Source organism: Leucoraja erinacea, chromosome 6 (assembly GCF_028641065.1).
Source record: "Leucoraja erinacea ecotype New England chromosome 6, Leri_hhj_1, whole genome shotgun sequence".
Taxonomy (NCBI): Eukaryota; Metazoa; Chordata; class Chondrichthyes; order Rajiformes; family Rajidae; genus Leucoraja; species Leucoraja erinaceus.
In genome coordinates this window covers 24,693,517-24,713,105 of record NC_073382.1, presented here as the reverse complement: position 1 = coordinate 24,713,105, position 19,589 = coordinate 24,693,517, and the positions used below count along the sequence as shown (strand labels likewise).

The window sequence follows — 19,589 nt, the reverse complement described above, 5'->3', positions numbered from 1 at the left end:
CCCCCGATCGCTATGCTCCCTCAGGCTTGGTCTCTCGCAATTTCTCACTCCCAACTCTCACCCAATGTTGGCAGCCCTCACAATGTGAGACCTGAGATGCACAGCACTGAAGGGTGCCTTCTGTGTAAAATGTTAAAGTGTGCACTGTAGTCTTGTAGGTATTTAAATTCTGCTTTTATTGAATAACATTTTATTGAATATGCAACTTCATAAGTAGAATGCCATGTAAAGGCAGCCATATCATTCCTTTAATATATACAACCTATTTGGACTTTATTTCTCAAAGAACTGGATAATGGAAGTCAAACTCAATATTTTCCGATGTAATAATAATCTTAACCCCCCCCCCCCCCACCACCACCGCAATCAAAAATGCCAACTTGCATCAGTGATAAAACAGGTTTGGGCCAAAATACAGTGATCAGTTATTAACATTTTGCTTATAGTAGTGTTCATAATACATATACGATTCTATGACTTTAAATGAACGTACAGCGTTATCCCGTTAGCAACACAAAACATGCCAGCAGCCAATGTCAAATGAAGCTGCAAATAAGCTTTGCAAATATTGCTTTGCACCTGTTCTGTTAAACCAACTGTAATAGGCAACTATTTTTGACCATCACCGCTTAGCATGCCAGCTGGGTTAAACTGCATATCATATTCCAGCAGATGTGACACTGATCTGGGGCGTTCTTCCCTTTTGAACTGGTTTTATAAAACCTATCCATTTTTTTCCAGACAATGAAATGTACAGATAGAACAACTGTGATTTTATCAACACTTTTTCCATGTTTCAGCAAAGGCCCAAGCGTAAATCCAATTAGTTAAACGTCACAGAAATGGAACTTGCTTTACAAGGAAGAGGTTTAAAAAGAAATCTGTCTATTCTACTAATGTACGTGCATATTCTTATGTTTGTTGTGCAGTTTACACAGCAATTATGCTAAAAGTAGGCGATACTGCACGATATAGAGATGGCTTTCTATCAAAAAGGGGTAGAAAGGTTGAGCCTCAACTCTATAAAGATATACGAATTAATGGCAAATGAGAAGATAACAATAAACTAACCACATTAAGTTTAGCAAATGAGAAAATAACGGCAAATGAGAAAATAACGATAAACTAACGTTAATGTTAAGTTTAGAACAACCAATCTGCAACACTTAATGAAAGAGCACTAGATTTTAAAAATTTAGATTTAAATATTCTTATTTTGAAACTCTATTATCCCAAGCGTTACTTGGATTGGGATTAATCATCCTACTCCAAGACACAAATGAGGTTAGATGCCTTTACTACATGGGTCATCAAGGACATCAAAATGTTTTGAAACTGGTGCATGATCAAAGGCAAAGATTTAAACACATGCTGGTGCATTATTGTCTCTTCAGTATCTTGTCCCTTTCTCGGTTACGTCCTTTAGTTCCAGTTTTAAAGTCAGCATCAAAGCTACTATAAAAACAGCTGTGATTCAACACTAATCTTCCACAACCTGCACTGTACTGTTTTTGTATTTAAAGTACAGGGTGACATTCCTTGCTTTTAATGACAAAATCAAAGTTGAGAATACCATTGAGCTTTTAACATAGTTATTGCCGTCACCTGTCAAGTGTTGACAGCTCAAACTACTCTGGCTTTAGTGGATCATCCCAAACCTCCCCATGTGCATTACAAAGGAAAGCATACAGCTGCAGTTACTGAACCATTTTCAGCGGCTAAATCCATTGGGATATTAAATGCACTAGACAATTAAAGTAGAATCCCCAGATCAGACATACTTATGTCTATTAGTATACGTTCGCATTGGCCTTGTTTCATAAGCATGCTATAGATGTCTCTCACAGATACATCACAACGCAGAACATACATTGCACATGTAAAGGTAAGCGTTTCAAGAGATGATGAAACTTACCCTGAATCATTATCAGTTGACTTTTGAAGAAGTCTAAGGAATTGAAGAAAATCAATAAAAGAAAACCATAAAACCAGGTTAACTTTGCAAAGTGAGGAACGCAATGCAGTTCCATCTGTAAACCAGGGTTCTCCATTATTCTTGAATGTTATGTTCTCAAACTTTCACAAAAGTAATCCAGTTTTACTAGAGTTTGATAATTACCCACTTGATTAAACTGGCCATCAGTCACAATTGCAATAATGACTAAATGAAAGGATCACTATTCAAATCTGAAATACGAAAGAGGTTTTATTTTAAAATAAAATGCCTGACAAGTCTTTTAAATTATTCTTTTTGAAAGTTCCACTCAGCAAAATATAATTGCTCTTAAAACTGGCAACATTGCTCAGAATTCAAAAAGGTTTGAATGGATATATTTAGAAATGCTACTTTGATATATAATTTATTTAAAAAAATGGTATGGACACAAATTACAGCCCTTTTCTCCTGCCCTCCGACATACGTTATACCTGCCCTTCAAAGCCACAAATTGGCTGCCAATCAATATTGTTACATATAAGGTTTACGAATAATGGGACAAACTAAATCATACATGATTAACGGCAATAAATATAATGGAATTCAAAGAACAGGACTCCCTCAAACAAACATTGATAACCATATGTTATTTATAGTTTCATTTATTGAGTTCCACATAAAATTTCTGTAGTAAATAAACTCCATGACATACAATGAACTGAATGATTGTAAACACATTAGACACTCAAAACGCATGCAATCTTTTTTCCAAAACAAATTCTAAAAATAATATGTTCTAATAGATAGCCAGTGTCATGATACAACTTAGAAGTAAATTTGACTGAAACGGAACAATGATGAATTTCAGAGGCAGGGTACAGAGCCACTGCAATATTATGCACTCCGGACAGGAGATTGTGGCAAATCCCATCCTAAAGTGGTACTGGTTTAAACATTCATCATTTTCATGGAAGCTGAGAGGTCCTTTATAATTGACTTTGTGTTTGTTTAACAGTTCGATATTGTTTCAGTTCATTAAACACCATTAATTAGATTGATAGATAAGTATATTAAATGTGTTTCTCTCCTTCAAACGCATCATTAGATGCCAAGTGTGAATAATTCCAGGATCAAGCTATCTAACACATGAAGGGATTATCAATCAAGTCTTTGGGTACAGAGCTTTCGGGGAGCATATATAAGCAGCAAGGTCAACAACTAAACGGGCAAATCACAAGTCACATTGATTGACTAGGATTAAGACACGTTTCACAATTTGACAATCTGCTTTGGTATTGAAGCAGTCAGTAGGTGGTGGCTTGGAAAATAAGGGAGGCTGGATGAACACAAGCCCATTTCTAGGGATTAATAAAATGGACAGGCAGCTGAACATTCCACCACTAATAAATCCTGATCAAATAAAGCAGGCTGTAAATGAGCTGTGGAAGTCTACAGAAAAGAATCATGGAAACATGGGCTTTTAATTCTGCAATAAGAGGCTGAAATGAATTTTGGATCACTATGGGGCAGAGTTCAACCTGACCCAGATCTTGCATTCATTTATTAGACGTGGACTTTATCGGCATTAACACAAAACCACACAGCACAGGAACAGTCCCTTCAGCCCACAATGTGGACAATGGTGCCAATTTAAATTGCACATTTGCCTGTGCATTGTCTATATCCCGCCATTCCTGCCTGTTCATAGATCCATCTAAATGCTGCTTTCGCATTGCTGTTGTGCCTACTCCAACCACCACTCATGATCGAGGCACAAACCACACTGTGTAAAATATAAATCTCTTTTAAATTAACCTCGCATCTTAAAGCTATGCCCTTGAGTATTTGATATTTCTGCCCTGGGATAAAGATTACATACCATATCGATGTCTCTCAAAATTTTACTGTCCATCTCAACGGCTGCCAAACTGAGGTTTGTTAAGTGTTAATCACATTGGTGAACCTAGAGTTAAATATAGGCCAGACCAGGTAAGGAGGGTTTCATTTCCTGAAGGACATCAATGAATCAAATAGATTTTTTTTTTTTAATGATAAACTTGGTGTTTGTTTAACAGGGTTCGATATTTGTTTCAGTTTATTAAACCAATTAATTAGATAGAGAGAAAAAAAATCCAGTTTTACTGAATGAGTTAAACTTAAATTAAGAATCTAAATGCAGGATGAATAATCCAGAAGTGAGCCAAAGAGTTTCGTAACTTAGCCATTCTGCTACCATATCCCTAACCTCCCATCTTCTTTCTGCCTCAGTACATCATTTTTATGGTATGCATGAGGGAGAATAGAATTTAACTTTATAGCTAGCTCAAAAACCACAGAGAAAGGTCTCGACCCGAAACATCATCCATTCCTTCCCTCCAGAGATGCCGCCTGTCCTGCTGAGTTACTCCAGCATTTTGTGTCTATCTTCAAAAACCACAAATGTAAGCTACAAAACTGAACCTACTGCTCCTCAACAAAGCATTGGTAACTTCAGAATTACAAATTCAACTTGAAACAAAGCCTATCCATGTTCTCCAGAGATACTGCCTGACCCGTTGAGTTACTCCATCATATTGTGTCTTTCCTCTCGAAATACAACCATCCCTTTGCTACCTCAACTCCAATACAAATTACACATCAACATTAAAACATTGCATCTGAAGTAATAGACACAACAATAGGTGCAGCAGTAGGCCATTCAGCCATTCGAACCAGCACCGTCATTCATTGTGATCATGGCTGATCATCCACAATCAGTACCCCATTCCTGCCTACTCACCATATTCCTCGACTCCGCTATCTTTAAGAGCTCTATCTAACTCTCTCTTGAAAGCATCCAGAGAATTGGCCTCCACTGCCTTCTGAGGAAGAGAATTCCACAGATTCACAACTATCTGAGTGAAAAAGTTTTTCCTCGTCTCCGTTCTAAATGGCCTACCCCTTATTCTTAAACTGTGGCCCCTGGTTCTGGATTCCCACAACATGGGGAACATGTTTCCTGCCTCTAGCGTGTCCAATCCCTTAATAATCTTAAATGTTTCAATACGATGCCCTCTCATCCTTCTAAATTCCATTGTATACAAGGCCAGTCGCTCCATTCTTTCAACATATGATAGCCCCGCCATCCCGGGAATTGACCTTGTGAACCTTCGCTGCACTCCCTCAACAGTAAGAATGTCCTTCCTCAAATTTGGAGACTAAAGGGCCTGTCCCACTTTCACGACCTAATCCACGACCTCTGCCGAGTTTGCCCTTGACTCGTATTCGCAGCATGGTCATCACGAGATCGTAGGAAGTCGTAGGTAGGCCGTAATGCTAGTCGTAGGTACTCGTGGCATCAAGTAGGTCGGGGCGTTTTTCTAGCCTGATGAAAAATGTCCACGAGTAAAAAAAGGTTGTGAATTAGGAGGTGAAAGTGGGACAGGCCCTTAAAACTGCACACAACACTCCAGGTGTGGTCTCACTAGGGCCCTGTACAACTGCAGAAGTTCCTCTTTGCTCTTATACTCAACTCCTCTTGTTATGAAGCCCAACATGCCAATAGCTTTCTTCACTGCCTGCTGTATCTGCATGCTTACTTTCAGTGACTGATGAGCAAGGACACCCACATCTCGTTGTACTTCCACTTTTCCTAACTTCACACCATTCAGATCAAATCTGCCTTCCAGTTCTTGCGATCAAAGTGGATAACCTCACATTTATCCACATTAAACTGCATCTGCCATGCATCTGCCACTCACCCAACCTGTCCAAGTCATCCTGCATCCTCATATCATCCTCTTCACTAATATTGTTAATATTTGCTAATATTACTTTTAATCCCTTCATCTACATCATTAATGTATATTGTAAATAGCTGCGGTCCCAGCAACAAACCTTGCAAGACCCCACTAGTCACTGCCATTCTGTTGCAATGTGAGAACCAATCTGGTTATGCCCACAAAAACTTGCAACTCTTTTCAGGTATCAGTGACATGGAGCGGTTTTGCTTTTTAATGTCAAACTAAAGCAGTAAAATTGTGTTTCGAAGATACATTCCTGTATCAGCAATGGATTCAGGGATACTGTCAGGTGGGTTGAATACCCATTTTAATTTGACCGAGTTATTTTCACATCCACTGTAGAAATTCAGATTATGGCAGGAGGATATACTAAATATTTTAATATTCCTAAAATGTACCAACTGCTGTGCTTTGAGTAATCTAAAGAACATTTCATTAACAGCCTTCCAACAAGCATTCCTACTTCATGCAATGGTTAAAATATGTCCTACTTTGATACCCTTTATTCTCCTAATCACAAATACATGTTTACCCTTTAGATTGAGTTATACAACAACATTTATCAAAATTTCCTGATCTACAAATAAGTTAGTCCTCCCTGCTACACTCAGTCTGAAGAAGGGATCGGACCCAAAATGTCACCTATCCATTCCCGCCACGGATATTGCCTGCCATCTGAGTTGCTCCAGCACTTTGTGTTTTACTATTAAATATCATCCCACAAAGTTACTGATGCACCTGGAAGGAGAAGGCAGGAACATGGTACCGATTGTGGATGATCAGCCATGATCACATTGATTGGCGGTGCTGGCTTGAAGGGCTGAATGGCCTACTCCTGCACCTATTGTCTATTGTCTATTTTTCAAGAGATGTTGCTATCTTGTTATAATTATAGTGAGGCAGAGAAAGAATGAACATAATTTAGCTTCCATAACTCCAACGTGATAACATGAAAAGGATTTATTACAGTCAAACAATGTTCCCCTCAACAACATGCTTTTTCTCTGCCGCTATTCGATGCGTTTACTGCTTATCACACATGTAGCAGTTGCCAATCATGACAGTGACAAGGCATCAATAATATTGCTGCTTATTATTTTTTAAATGTTGAGACGTTAATTCTGGAACAACCAATGGAAGTTAAGTGCTTGTTAAGATGATTTGCTCTTATTCATGGCCCTGTAAGTCATACAATACATACATACTATACAAAATACTACATACTAGAAAAATCAATGATACAGAAACTCCACATGTTCACACTTCATGCATGTCTTAGTCATTACTGCAGGGACTTGCCCCATTTGGTTTAGAGGCAGGGATGATACGCACACTTGCAACGTGCCCTAACCTCTCAACCAGCTGATGCTTCTTGTGTCTCAATCTGCTGGCCTCCCTTATTTGCTCCCACTTCTTTGAATCCTCTTCACTGCATGAGGCAGGAGCAAAGTTAGAAGATTTCACTGCTTTATTAGCTTGAGATAGCGCCATTCTCCGAGAGAGCATGTCATCTTTTTTTGGGCATGGCAGTACACCTTCGCCATTTTCCGATTCTTCCAATTCTTCGGAACCTGGCTTCGGCGGACAAAGGAATTTTGAACGGAGTGACTCTGGCAAAGCCCACGGATCTGGGAAGGGAATGGGATTGTATATGTCTGGTGCACCCGAAGGCAACGGTGGCTTAGTTTGAGAATCACGTTCCTTCCTAATGATCACATCATCCTTTTCTGGATCAGGAATGATGCTTTTGTCTCTTCTTTCTTGAGCTACGAGTCTTTCAACTGAGTCGCTGGAGCCAAAGCTACTTTGTTCCTGACTGTGAAAAGGTTTCAAGTTGACAGTGGAGCAGAAGGCACCAGTTTTACGACTGAACATATCGTCATTTTCCAAATCCGGTTCCAAGTCCTCATCGTCCTCATCTTCCAATCTGCCAGAGTGGGAGTGATCAACGAGGGGGACATTTCGATTCTGCATCAGAATCCTCGGGCCCGCGGCTGGATCGAGCTTTGGTTTGCAAACAGAGAAGTCTACTAGTTCTGAATAAGTAGGACTTGCGTGTAACATTTGAAGGAACGGAAACAGGCTGGAGATATATATTTTTTTAAAGATAAAAGAAAAAGGAAATATGTATTGGAAAAAGACCAGGAAAAATAAAAATCCAAGCATTCTCCAAACTAAGCAAGACTAGATAAGAAAGGGTACGATAGAGCATAAGCATTGACAAATATTTGCAGTTAACTTGAGCAGCAAATGCAATAGACCTGCATTAACAAAACGTTTTTAACGAATGGTATATTAGCATTCATAGCAAAAGGATTTGAGTATAGGAGCACAGAGGTTCTACTGCAGTTGTACAGGGTCTTGGTGAGACCACACCTGGATTATTGCGTACAGTTTTGGTCTCCAAATCTGAGGAAAGACATTCTTGCCATAGAGGGAGTACAGAGAAGGTTCACCAGACTGATTCCTGGGATGTCAGGACTTTCATATGAAGAAAGACTGGATAGACTCGGCTTGTACTCGCTAGAATTTAGAAGATTGAGGGGGGATCTTATAGAAACTTACAAAATTCTTAAGGGGTTGGACAGGCTAGATGCAGGAAGATTGTTCCCGATGTTGGGGAAGTCCAGGACAAGGGGTCACAGTTTAAGGATAAAGGGGATATCCTTTAGGACCGAGATGAGAAAAACATTTTTCACACAGAGAGTGGTGAATCTCTGGAACTCTCTGCCACATAAGGTAGTTGAGGCCAGTTCATTGGCTATATTTAAGAGGGAGTTAGATGTGGCCCTTGTGGCTAAAGGGATCAGGGGGTATGGAGAAAAGGCAGGTACAGGATACTGAGTTGGATGATCAGCCATGATCATATTGAATGGCGGTGCAGGCTCGAAGGGCTGAATGGCCTACTCCTGCACCTATTTTCTATGTTTCTATGTTTTCAGGACAACCTGCCTTGGAATTTTACCATCACAGAATGACAGATCAATTGAATGGAAATACGTCTACTATCATATTAGCTGAAGGCCACATTTTACAATTCGCTAAAAGCAGCAGCCACTTCAGTTTTCAACCACAAACGGTATCCTTCTTAAAAGCCATAGTGCAAATCCATAATCTCCTATTAAACATGGATTAAATTTATCATGCAGACTGAAATGTACCATATTGCAATGCACCATAATAGCTTGAAGCAAATTCAGTTTATAAAAATATCAATTTAGTTGGCAATTAAATATTTTGCATACTTCTCCCTTAAATGTAAGCATTATTAAATGCACCTTGCTGTAATAATATCTTTTTATTTGCACTAAATTCTACACAAGGCACAAAGTAGTTCTGAGCTTAGTGCAATTTTGTTAAGGAATTTAATGAAAGGCATCAACCTTGTTTCAACTAAGTTGTGAGCGGCACCTTCTGCCTGTCCTTGGGATTTCACTGGTTGAGATTTTACATTTTGTACATGGTGCTGTGGACCGCTTCTACAGCAATTTTCAAAGCCAGTCATTTTACTCTGCTCCGGGCTGCCTTTGATGAGGGAGCAGTGATTGGTATCGAATTCTAAATCCTCTGGAAACTCAAATGGCTTCTTTCTGCATTTGAAAGATGGAGCAGTAAAAAAAGAAGCAAACAGAGGAAAATTAAATGTTAGGAAAGAATGCAGAAATCATCAGGAAGGTAAAACAGTTAAAATCCACAGACAGAAATTAAACTGGATTCTATATTTAAGCAGGCAGGGCAGGAAGTTGACCTTCAAACAAGACAGTAGTATGTGCACATATTGCACTCCACTTCCTTCGACTTCAGTTGAATCAAAACACCAAAGCAAGTGTTCAATGGTCACTACTGCCTGATATATTTAGCACATTCAGCAAAGAAGAAATTCCTCCAATGCATCCATTGCTTCCCAATTTTACAAATTCCCATCTGCATAATTTATCTTATCTCGTCACCAATATATTCACGATTGTCAAATATCAGTCTAGTGATTTGAAGTCTACAACTTCTGAAAGAAATTTTGAAGCACCCAGAGGTAGTTCCAAACCACAAGTATCACTCAACATTCAAAGCCTGGAGATTAAATATCTTGCGTTTCCCTTTCCCTTTCAATTAAAAATCCTTAGCTTGCATGCTGGATAAGTTCCACCTGCCTCAACTTTGCCCAACAATTTTTTTTAAATTGTGCATTATTTAAACTACAAATTGGATGCAACTGCTAAATCGAATTGATTAAAACAATCCAAATTTGTCAAAGGAATGTCACTATATGTCTCTGCCTGTCAAAATTAAATGTGTTTTTTGTTCTTATAGTGGAATATTATGATGCATCTTTGTAAATTGCGATCACCTCAGCAATTCAAACAGAACCATTTTATTGACCTTACATCTTCTACTACACGTCTTTAAAAAAGACTTGAATATCAGTAGAGGGAAAAAACAGAACATTTGAAAAAAACGGTCAGAAAAGTAGCGAGGAATAGAGCTCAATTTTAGCAAGAGGTGACAATCTCCACACTGCAAAAGGTTGGTCAGAAAAGAACAAACCTGATGTATTGAATCTGTTTATACCATGGCCTTCGCTGAGACCCCAACTGTATCTGTTTCCATCCCTCTGCTCCCTCGGGAGTCCAATACTTTGGTAGAAATCTATCATGTGTTGCACCTGGCCCTGCTCCTACTGGGTTTAGTTTGCGGGCATACAGATCATCCTTTTCGATGTCTGGAATGACACCCATTTCATCTTCTGAAGAGGACTCATCTCCAAGTGACAGGCAAGTTGCAGCAGACCCTCCAAGCTGGTTGCTGTTGGAAACATCCACTGCAGTAAGGTTTATCTGCCAGTATGTACACAGCAGACACACGCAACTATGCTTTATTTAAAAATTTCAAGCTCCTAATTGCAAATATGTGTTAGTTAAAAGCCATCTTTTCACCAACACTTGACTCGTTGCAAAGGTACATGCCAATCCAGCTGAATGTAGAGGGTTATATTATGCAACGCACAAGCAAGTAGAAATATTGCAGGAATTATTGATGACTAGTGGGAAATATTTTGCCTATGAAATGCAAAGAAACACGGCATTTTTTTTTTTTTTTTTTTTTTTTTTTTTTTTTTTTTAAAGAGTTAAACACCAGCCACTGAAGCTCAAAAGTATAGCACCTCATTGCCAAGCCACAACCATTTCTAACCTGCGTGGTTTCTCATGGTCTTCTATCAAGTGGGTGACATGACTGGACAAGGAAGCAGCTTGCTGGGTCTGTGTGGGTAGGGTTTTATCCAGCCCCTGAAGTTTATGCCTTGCAAATGGAATAGGTTTACCAGATATCCAGTGCACCAAGTCATCCACCACAGGATCAAACTCGTTTCTCATGCTAAATGATCCAGAATCAGTCTCAGGACAAACAGGTTCCAGATCCTGAGGCATTCCATTCTCACCTCTGGCGGAGGTACCTTTGGAGGAAATGCCGCCAGCAACTTCTTCTTCTTTTACGATTGATTCTTTTCTACTGAGGTCAATTAAAATAATTTGGATTGAACCACAATGCACAAACAAAATGCGATTCCAAAAATGCAGAACAGATACATGAAAGTTCAGTTCAATAATGTCTACTGACCATCAGCTCCTCTTACCGCTTACCCTGTCTTGCAAGTTGAAGACACACATAAAAATTGAAGGCACATAAATACACCATGATATTAACTTACAATGCCAGTGGAAAGCCCAAGCTCGTAGATAGCTCCCTTACCAGAAGTCCCAGGAGCACAGTCTCAGGATAAAGAATCATCTGTTTAGGATTGAAAGTAGCACACTTCTTCATCCAAAGGACCGTAAATCTTTGCAATCCACTACCTTAGAGGGCTATAGATTGCTCAGTCATTTGAGTAAATATGCAAGGCTGAGCTTGATGGATTTTCCGACACTAAGAGGATATGTGCATCAGAAAGGAATGTACTCTTAGGCATAGGATCAGTCATGACCTCATTGAACACATAGCAGGCTTGAGGAGTTGTATGACCACCCCCTGTTCCTATTTATTTTCTTACCCATGCACTTTCAAGACAGATGCACTGCTGTATTACAACCCACAAAAAGTCAAGGCATTGAGAGGCTGTGTAAAAGATATTTGCAACAGTAATACAGGTTATTATTTCTGACTGATGCAGCTCTAAACTCGTTGTGCATTGCGTGCACTTTCAGGCTGGCACTTTTTCTTAATGTCTCAAATAAGTAGGTTAAAGGATGACTTTCTTATAACACTTGCTAAATTATAGTCAACTGAAAATATCAGGATTAGTCCAATTGATTCAATGGATTTTGTTCAGTCCTGACTATTCCAACATAAATGTGCTGTCATGGCTGTTGATAGAGAATGCCGATGGTAGAGTCATCAGTTGTAGAATCAGTCGTACAGCACCTCAACATACTCTTCAGCCTACCATGTCCATGTCCATGAGAACCACTTAATTGATGCAGATCCCATGATCTAGAGTCAAGAGACTCAAGAGTCAAGAGTCAATTTACTTGTCATTTGGACCCCTAGAGGTCCAAACGAAATGCCGTTTCTGCAGCCATACATTACACACAAATAGACCCAGACACAACATAATTACATTTTACATAAACATCCATCACATAGCTGTGATGGAAGGCCAAAAAAAACTTATCCATCCAAAAAAAACAATTGCCATCTAGCAATTGGTCCATAGGTTTTGGGTGTTTCTTTTGATACTTAAATGTTGTGAGTTTCTGTGTCTCTACCAACTCCTCAGGAGGTTCATTTTAGGTTTCCATCACTATCTGGACGGAAATATTCTTCCTCACATGCTGCCTGAACATTTTATTCTGTACATTAACCTATGCCCTCTGGCTATATACATTAGTACTCTGGGAAATGTTTCCTACTATCTACTTTATCTATACCCTTATACTTTGTATATTACATCTCCCATCAGTCTTCTACACTCCAAGGAAAACAAATCCAGCCTATCTGCTACCTAGTACTGCACGTGGCGTCACAGTGGCACAGCTGGTCGAGCTGCTGCACCATAGCACCAGAGACCTAGGCTCAATCCTGACCCAGAGTGCCATCTGTGTGGAGTTTGCATGTTCTCCCTGTGACCACGTGGGTTTCTTCCTAGTGCTTCAGCTTCCTCCCTTTTCCCCAAAACATGCAGGTTTGTAGCTTAATTGGTCTCTGTAAATCGCCCTAGCGTGTTGAGCTAGTGTGAGTGGGTGATCGATGGTCGGCACAGAATTGGTGAACCAAAGGGCCTGTTTCCATGCTGTGTCTTTTAATTCAATTCTATTCAATAACTGAAACACTCCAGCCCAGGCAAGCTTCTGGTGAATCTTCTGAAGAAGGGTCCCAACCCGAAACGTCACCTATTCCTTTTCTCCAGAGATGCTGCCTGACCGGCTGAGTTGCTCCAGCTTTTTGTGTCACGCTTCTGATGAATCTCCTCTGCACCCCCAGGTGTAATCACATCTTTCCTATCGTGTGGCAATCAGAAATTCATACAGTATTCCTGCTGTGATCTAACAAGCCTTTTGTAAAGTCACAGCATAACTTCCCTTCTCTTATATTTGTCGCCCTCTCTAACAAAGGCAAGTATCCTGGATTCCTTATTAACCAGCTTAGCCCCTAATACACTATTTTCAAGGACAAGTCCATTGGACATGTGGCCAATTTCTGATCCTCAATACAGGCACCTCAAGTTTTACACATGCTTGATTTACGAGTTCTTAGAATAATGCGCTTGTCTATTTACTACCAAATTGTAATTTATGCGTACCTAATTTCAGAATAACATGCTCAAATTTATGCCTGGCATCGTATGGCAGTGTGGTTGTGGCGGTATCTGGCATATGTCTTATTTGCGTGCTTTTTGATTTATGCTTTTCAAGCGCATAACCCCTGCATAAAACGCCAGTGGCCTGAACTTCCTCTGGTCCTACCGTTCATTGCGTACGACAGAGGCATATTACATCCCTCCAAAAATCATTGTCTTACACCTATCTGCCATTCCTCGTCCTATCTTAACAACTTATCAACAACTGTGAGTTCATGAATAATGCTTTTTATATTCACGTCCACGTCAAGTGTATCATAAACAGTAATGATCCCATCACTGTTGCTGCGGTACTTCACAGGGACTGGAACCTTAACAGTTTCCTCACCATTACTCAGCACACATTCTCCACCTTTTCTACAACTAGCCAGATATAAATGCTGCATGAATAATGTGTTAAAAGTTGATCCTAAAATATCTTTTTTTTTTTAATTAAGTTACAAAAGAATGAATTTAGCAACCAAACATGAATGTGACTGGTGCCACAATAAGGAAAAACAACCAGTTTATTTGATTAAGACTGGCACACACAAATTATTGAAGCTCTTCGCTAAAGAATCTAAAAGATAAATGCAACATTGGCGTTTTTTATAATCTACTATTTTTCAAATGCTATGTCAGTCAGCATTTGTGTAGAGAAAAAAAGTGTTGATGTTTCTGATCACCCAGGTCATCAACCTGACCGTATTACTTTGTGAACATGAATTCCCTTTACTTTCTGTGCTTGCTTCACATTTACAGCACCTGCGGTATCTGGCATTCCACCAAAAACAGATACAAGATTAAAGAATTAAGTTTGAAGATTATTTGGGATAAATTTGGATTTTATTCCCAGGAATGTGAACAGATAGAAGAGCAACCTAATTGAAGTATTTAAAATTATTAGGCAATTACGAGACGATCCCAGGGCACGAGAGCAAAATCTTCAAATGATGGTCAGGCTGGTTAAAGGTGAGATCAAGAACATATTACACACCAGTAAGTACATTGTGTGAATAAATCTACAGATGCTATGCCAATTGTTATTTTCAAGATTGTTATCAATAGATTTCTGTCAAAAATGACCCACTCCTGTTCCTACTTTCCTCATCTGAAGCAAAATGGTCATTAAGGCGAGCCTTAAACAATTCGCCCTCTTCCCTCTTACTAACCGCTCAGCTTGTGCAACATTATCATAGCCTTATTAATAATCAAATTGATGGTGCTGCTCTATCCACTGATGTCATCTGGTTGCATGGAACCCTTCCCCACCAAAGTTCTACACACAATAGAATCAAAATTCACACCCAGAATCTTCAATCATAACTTAAACTTGGAGCAGAGTCAAGCTGCTTTTCACGTATGGAGATGCAAGGGAAACATAGATTAAGTGATTTTAAAAAAAAGTCATATTGATTTGGATTTGGTCAATTTTTGTTGTTGTAATTTCCCATCTGGGACAGGAATTCAAGCTGTACTACAGCACAATACAACAACATTAGAGACATGAAATCTACTGCATGAGAACTTATTAGGCCAAATCTGCAGGAAATTAACAGAGAACAACAGTAGACAAATTTCTCTCCACGTATTTTGTCAAGATTAAACAAAGTCTGGTTCCATTGGTTTGCAACATGTGAATACCATTTAACCTTCAATGCTTTCAGGCCAAATCTGATCTGCAGTAGTGAATCCAATCGAGTTGCCCTGTGCACGAGTTGGCAACCCGGGAGACTGGGGTTGCCTGGGTGTTAGGATCAATACATGCACTGAGGGGATGATGGTGGCTGAGTGGAGGGCTCTGGCAGCGGATCGCCAATTAAGAAGTCTCTGTAAAGAGGGACAGCAGGTGCCCACACAAGGAGAGAGGGTGAGGGGAGGAGAAGGGGAAGGGGAAGGGGAAGGGGAAAGAAGGGAGGTGGTAGCAAAGGTAGCTGGGGAATCAAGAGAGAAAGGAAAGGGGGCAAGTGAACAAGAGAGAAGGATTAGTGGGAGGGGAGGTCATTATGGGAAGGGATAGAGCAGACAAGGAATAATGGTGTGGTTGAGGATGGAGGAGGAATGTGCAGGCATGGCCATGCAATGGTTGCGTGAAGCTGATTCTAGTCTCAATCATCGGGGATCACCATGTACCCCAAGACCTTACACTGTTTAAATCCCGTTAACTCTGATAGCCACCCCTTGCAACTTCCACTCCTCAGAGTTGGAGTGTGGGCAAGACATATCTAACACCATGTAAATGATGATTTGATAGGGGTCATTAACTTGCTGGCACCTCATCCGAGCAACTATTCTTCATGAGTACCCAGCAATTTATCATCATCGAGGGATCTAATAAGGAACATGTAGCAGAATTAAATCCAAAATATTAAAGCAAAATCTCTTTAGCTCATCAAAATTTTGAAATACCTTATGAACAGAATGGTTAATAAAATCCTCCATAAATCTGGTTTGTCCACTGTGATTAATAGATTTCGTAAGGCAGAGGAACAAAGGCAGTGAAATCAGTACATTTAGAACAGTCATAAAAAACGTTAAATTCTCATGGCCTACAGTGTTTAGCAGGGTTTTCATCTACATACATCGAAGCACTATTTATAATAGAATAAAAACACTCAAGGTTTTACAACCAATTACCTTGAAAATGATCCATCACTTTCAGTAAACATTGGGCTGGCCCAACTTCTTCTATTGTCCTCATTTCTTTCGGCACGTTTTTTCCTCAGCGGAGCGGGCACATAAGTTGCAGGCTTGCTTTTTGTTGGCAGGAACTGGTTGTAGGGAAGAGCGGGCTTGTATTCAGATGTGGAGATCCTGCGAAGTGACATGTTGTCCTTTGGACCATCCACCCACTTGCTGCTCAGATCTTCGGACTCAATATCACTCCCACCACCTAAATCAGAAAGGGAGGACGTTTCACATACACGCAGGATACCAGGATGTCAATGGCCCAGCAATCATTCCTAAGTGTCTTGCCCCAAGGACACAACGACCCGCTCCCGGCTGCCATTTAGATGAATGGTGAACACATCGTTACCATATTGGTCAGCCACACTGCCAGGATCATGCATTGGTAAAACTAAGTGCGTACTTCCTGAAGAACCATCATCACATAAAATGAGATTTTACAAAAACCTCGTAGTTTTATGGTCACTGCTACTATATTTTAATCCAATTAAGTTGTTTTTAGTTTTAGAGATACAATTAGGAAACAGGCCCTTTGACCCACCAAGTCAACGCTGACATGCGATCCCCACACAATAACACTATCCTACACACACTAGGATAATTTACAATTTTACCAAGCTAGTTAACCTTCAAACCTGTGTGGGAGGTAACTAGAGATCCCGTAGAAAACCCTCGCAGGTCACTGGGAGAACGTGCAAACTCCGTACAGACAGCACCTGTAGGCAGGATTGAACACGGGTCTCCGCTGCTGTCAGGCAGCAGCTGTGCCTGAATAATGCTGTGCCAAAGTACCGCCCCCACAAGTTACATCGCCAAAATTAAATTCTGCGGCTGCAATAACAGGATTTGATTTAATTTCTATTTAAATCTAAACTCTGGGTTATTACTACAACACATTGGTGTATCTCCAGTTAAAGGAAAAATGTAGTACAAAAGTGATTTTTTACAATTATTTGACATGAGCATTCAAATTTCAGCAGCTTTGTGCTTTCAGAAGTGTATTGCTATCTCCTAATAGTTACAGCTTCTGTAAAGATTTATGTGGAACGCTCATTCCAGAAGTTCACGCACCAATAACAGTAATCATCAAAGCATTTTTTTTTAAATCTATTAACCTACTGTGAAAGTCTCCATGGAGCAGCAATTATTTTCACCCAAGTGTTAAATGCTTTCTACTCTTCTCATCAGGCAGGGCATTCCATATAAGGACGATTGAAACATACAGTTATTCCAATCTCACCAAGCAGGTCTCCTGGAATTTCAGTCCATGCCTCGCTTAAGATACAACTATGAACAACAAATTAGTTGCATTCTATGCATCGACACTGACTTCTAAAAATGCCCACCATCAAGCTCTCTCTTTCACTCAAGAGGGAAATTTATGGGAGAGAAATGTGTGATCTCCTTCTCATACATTCATCTGTCACTTCAAGACGCCTGCAAAGTGTCCGTGCCTTACCTTCGCTACTCTCCTTTAGAGTTACGTCTGATGAAAGGCTCGTGAGAGACTTTGACCCAAGTGAGTCCAAGCTATCGAATGAGTCGTCTCTTCTGTGCGTGAACTGTGGCGAAGTTGGCTCTGTCCGCTCCGCGCACCAGATATCGCAGTACCCGCTGTCTCTTCCACTTCGATTCAAACTTCCCGAGTCTGCAAGAGCCTACAGAGGAAAGTAAATATCAGCTGTTGCTGTCAGCAAATGCAAGTTATTATTCACATTAACTCAGTCCTTTAGATCTAAGGAGCAAGACCAATTTGAGTAAGAAATCACTAAAATTCTGTTCCCGTTCAAGAAAAGGGCATTTTGGCCACAGAGACTATTATGATTCCTGGAACAGTTGTTCCATCAGTCCAATTCCCCTGCTCTTTCTCCACAGGTTTACAAATTCCCTCGAATTCCCTTACAAAGGCCTAGCCATTTCATTGAATGCATTGACTGATTGGAATTCACTAGTAGAAGTGGTGAAAATACAATGCTAATTATCCTCTGCACAAAAAACGTGTTTCCTCAAATCTGCCTTCTATCTTTCATTCAAATTCTTAAATCCAAGGCCCCTCAACCATGAAGCAACCATGTGTACGAAGGAACTGCAGATGCAGAGACAGACACAAAATGTTGGAGTAACTCAGCAGGTCAGGCAGCATCTCTGTAGAGAAGAAATGGGTGACGTTTCGGGTCGAGACCCTTCTTCAGACTTTGAACCAATCATGACTGGGGACAGGTTCCCCCACCTAAACTAATCATGGTCTTGTACACATCTGCCAAATTTCCTCTCAACTTTTTCTCCAGGGAGAACAACCTCAGCTTCTCCCATCTCGTCTGGAAAATTATACTTATTCCTTATTCTGGCATCATTCTGGAAGCCCAAATCTCCCAACAATCCATTGGACCTTCAACATTACATTTGAAGAAGGGTTTCTGAAGAAGGGTTTCGGCCCAAAACATTGCCTATTTCCTTCGCTCCATAGATGCTGCTGCACCCGCTGAGTTTCTCCAGCTTTTTTGTGTACCTTCAACATTACATTGTTGGGTGACCATTATCTAAATTAAAATTAGACGTATGCCGTTTTCACTCTCTCCACTATCTCTCTCTAAGACAATTATTTGCATCTCTTTTTAAATTGATTTCCCATCCCAGTCGCAAGGCAGGTACTATTTTCCATTGGAAAATCATCAGTTACGTAGTTTCAGAGGTTCTTAAACTGGCCACTGGGTGGCGCACAGGAGTGATTTAGATCATTCAAAAGGTTAATCTACAGTCCTATTGAATTAAATATTGTGCAGCTTTTGACAGGCACCTAACGGAGACTGAAAAACAGGTTTCATTTCTAAACCAGATCAACAGATGAAAAGGGTGAATGAAATATTCCAATCAGATAATAATCATCATTGTGTTGTTATCTCTCCTGCATTCATGTAGAATAAACAATGGCAGAATAAACATTATCTAGATCTACCAAACAGCACACAGAACATTGCTTCTAATGAGAGCAGAAATCATCCCACCTGCAGCAGCAACAAAACAATGATTCAAGATGCAACAAGAACGGCTGAATGTGCTACCTGAGGAAAAGTTCTTTCTTCCCGTCATTGGTTTTCAGAACCTTGGCAACTGATCGGTGGTTTTAACTATTTTTGGGAGCAAAATCATAACGAACTTGGCAGGAGAGAGACTCAAAATCTTTTGCGAAGTGAAAGTATGGCTCAGCAAGTCTGGCAGTGAATCAAAGGTTACTTTCCCTTTGATTCGTCTTAAAGGCGTATATCCCCTTCAATATTCTCTCTCTTTCACTGCTTGCTTGGAATACATACCAGGCCATGTTGCACGAGTTATTGCATTCCTCGAGCAAGGTAAA

General features: G+C 40.1%; 1 protein-coding gene across 6 annotated transcripts in view; it reads right to left on the bottom strand.

Moving 5' to 3' along the window:
• Window positions 1-19,589, bottom strand: part of lmo7a (LIM domain 7a) — a 203,921-nt gene that overhangs the window by 51,360 nt on the left and 132,972 nt on the right. For 5 of the 6 annotated variants that reach the window (XM_055636734.1, XM_055636738.1, XM_055636737.1 and 2 more), the window contains 3 exons: window positions 17,694-17,892; window positions 16,184-16,439; window positions 1,916-1,948 (listed from right to left, as the gene is read on the bottom strand). In XM_055636734.1, the coding sequence (XP_055492709.1) occupies window positions 1,916-1,948; window positions 16,184-16,439; window positions 17,694-17,892 (488 nt within the window). The remainder of the gene's footprint in view (window positions 1-1,915; window positions 1,949-16,183; window positions 16,440-17,693; window positions 17,893-19,589) is intronic. The other variant, XM_055636735.1, reaches the window with a different exon arrangement.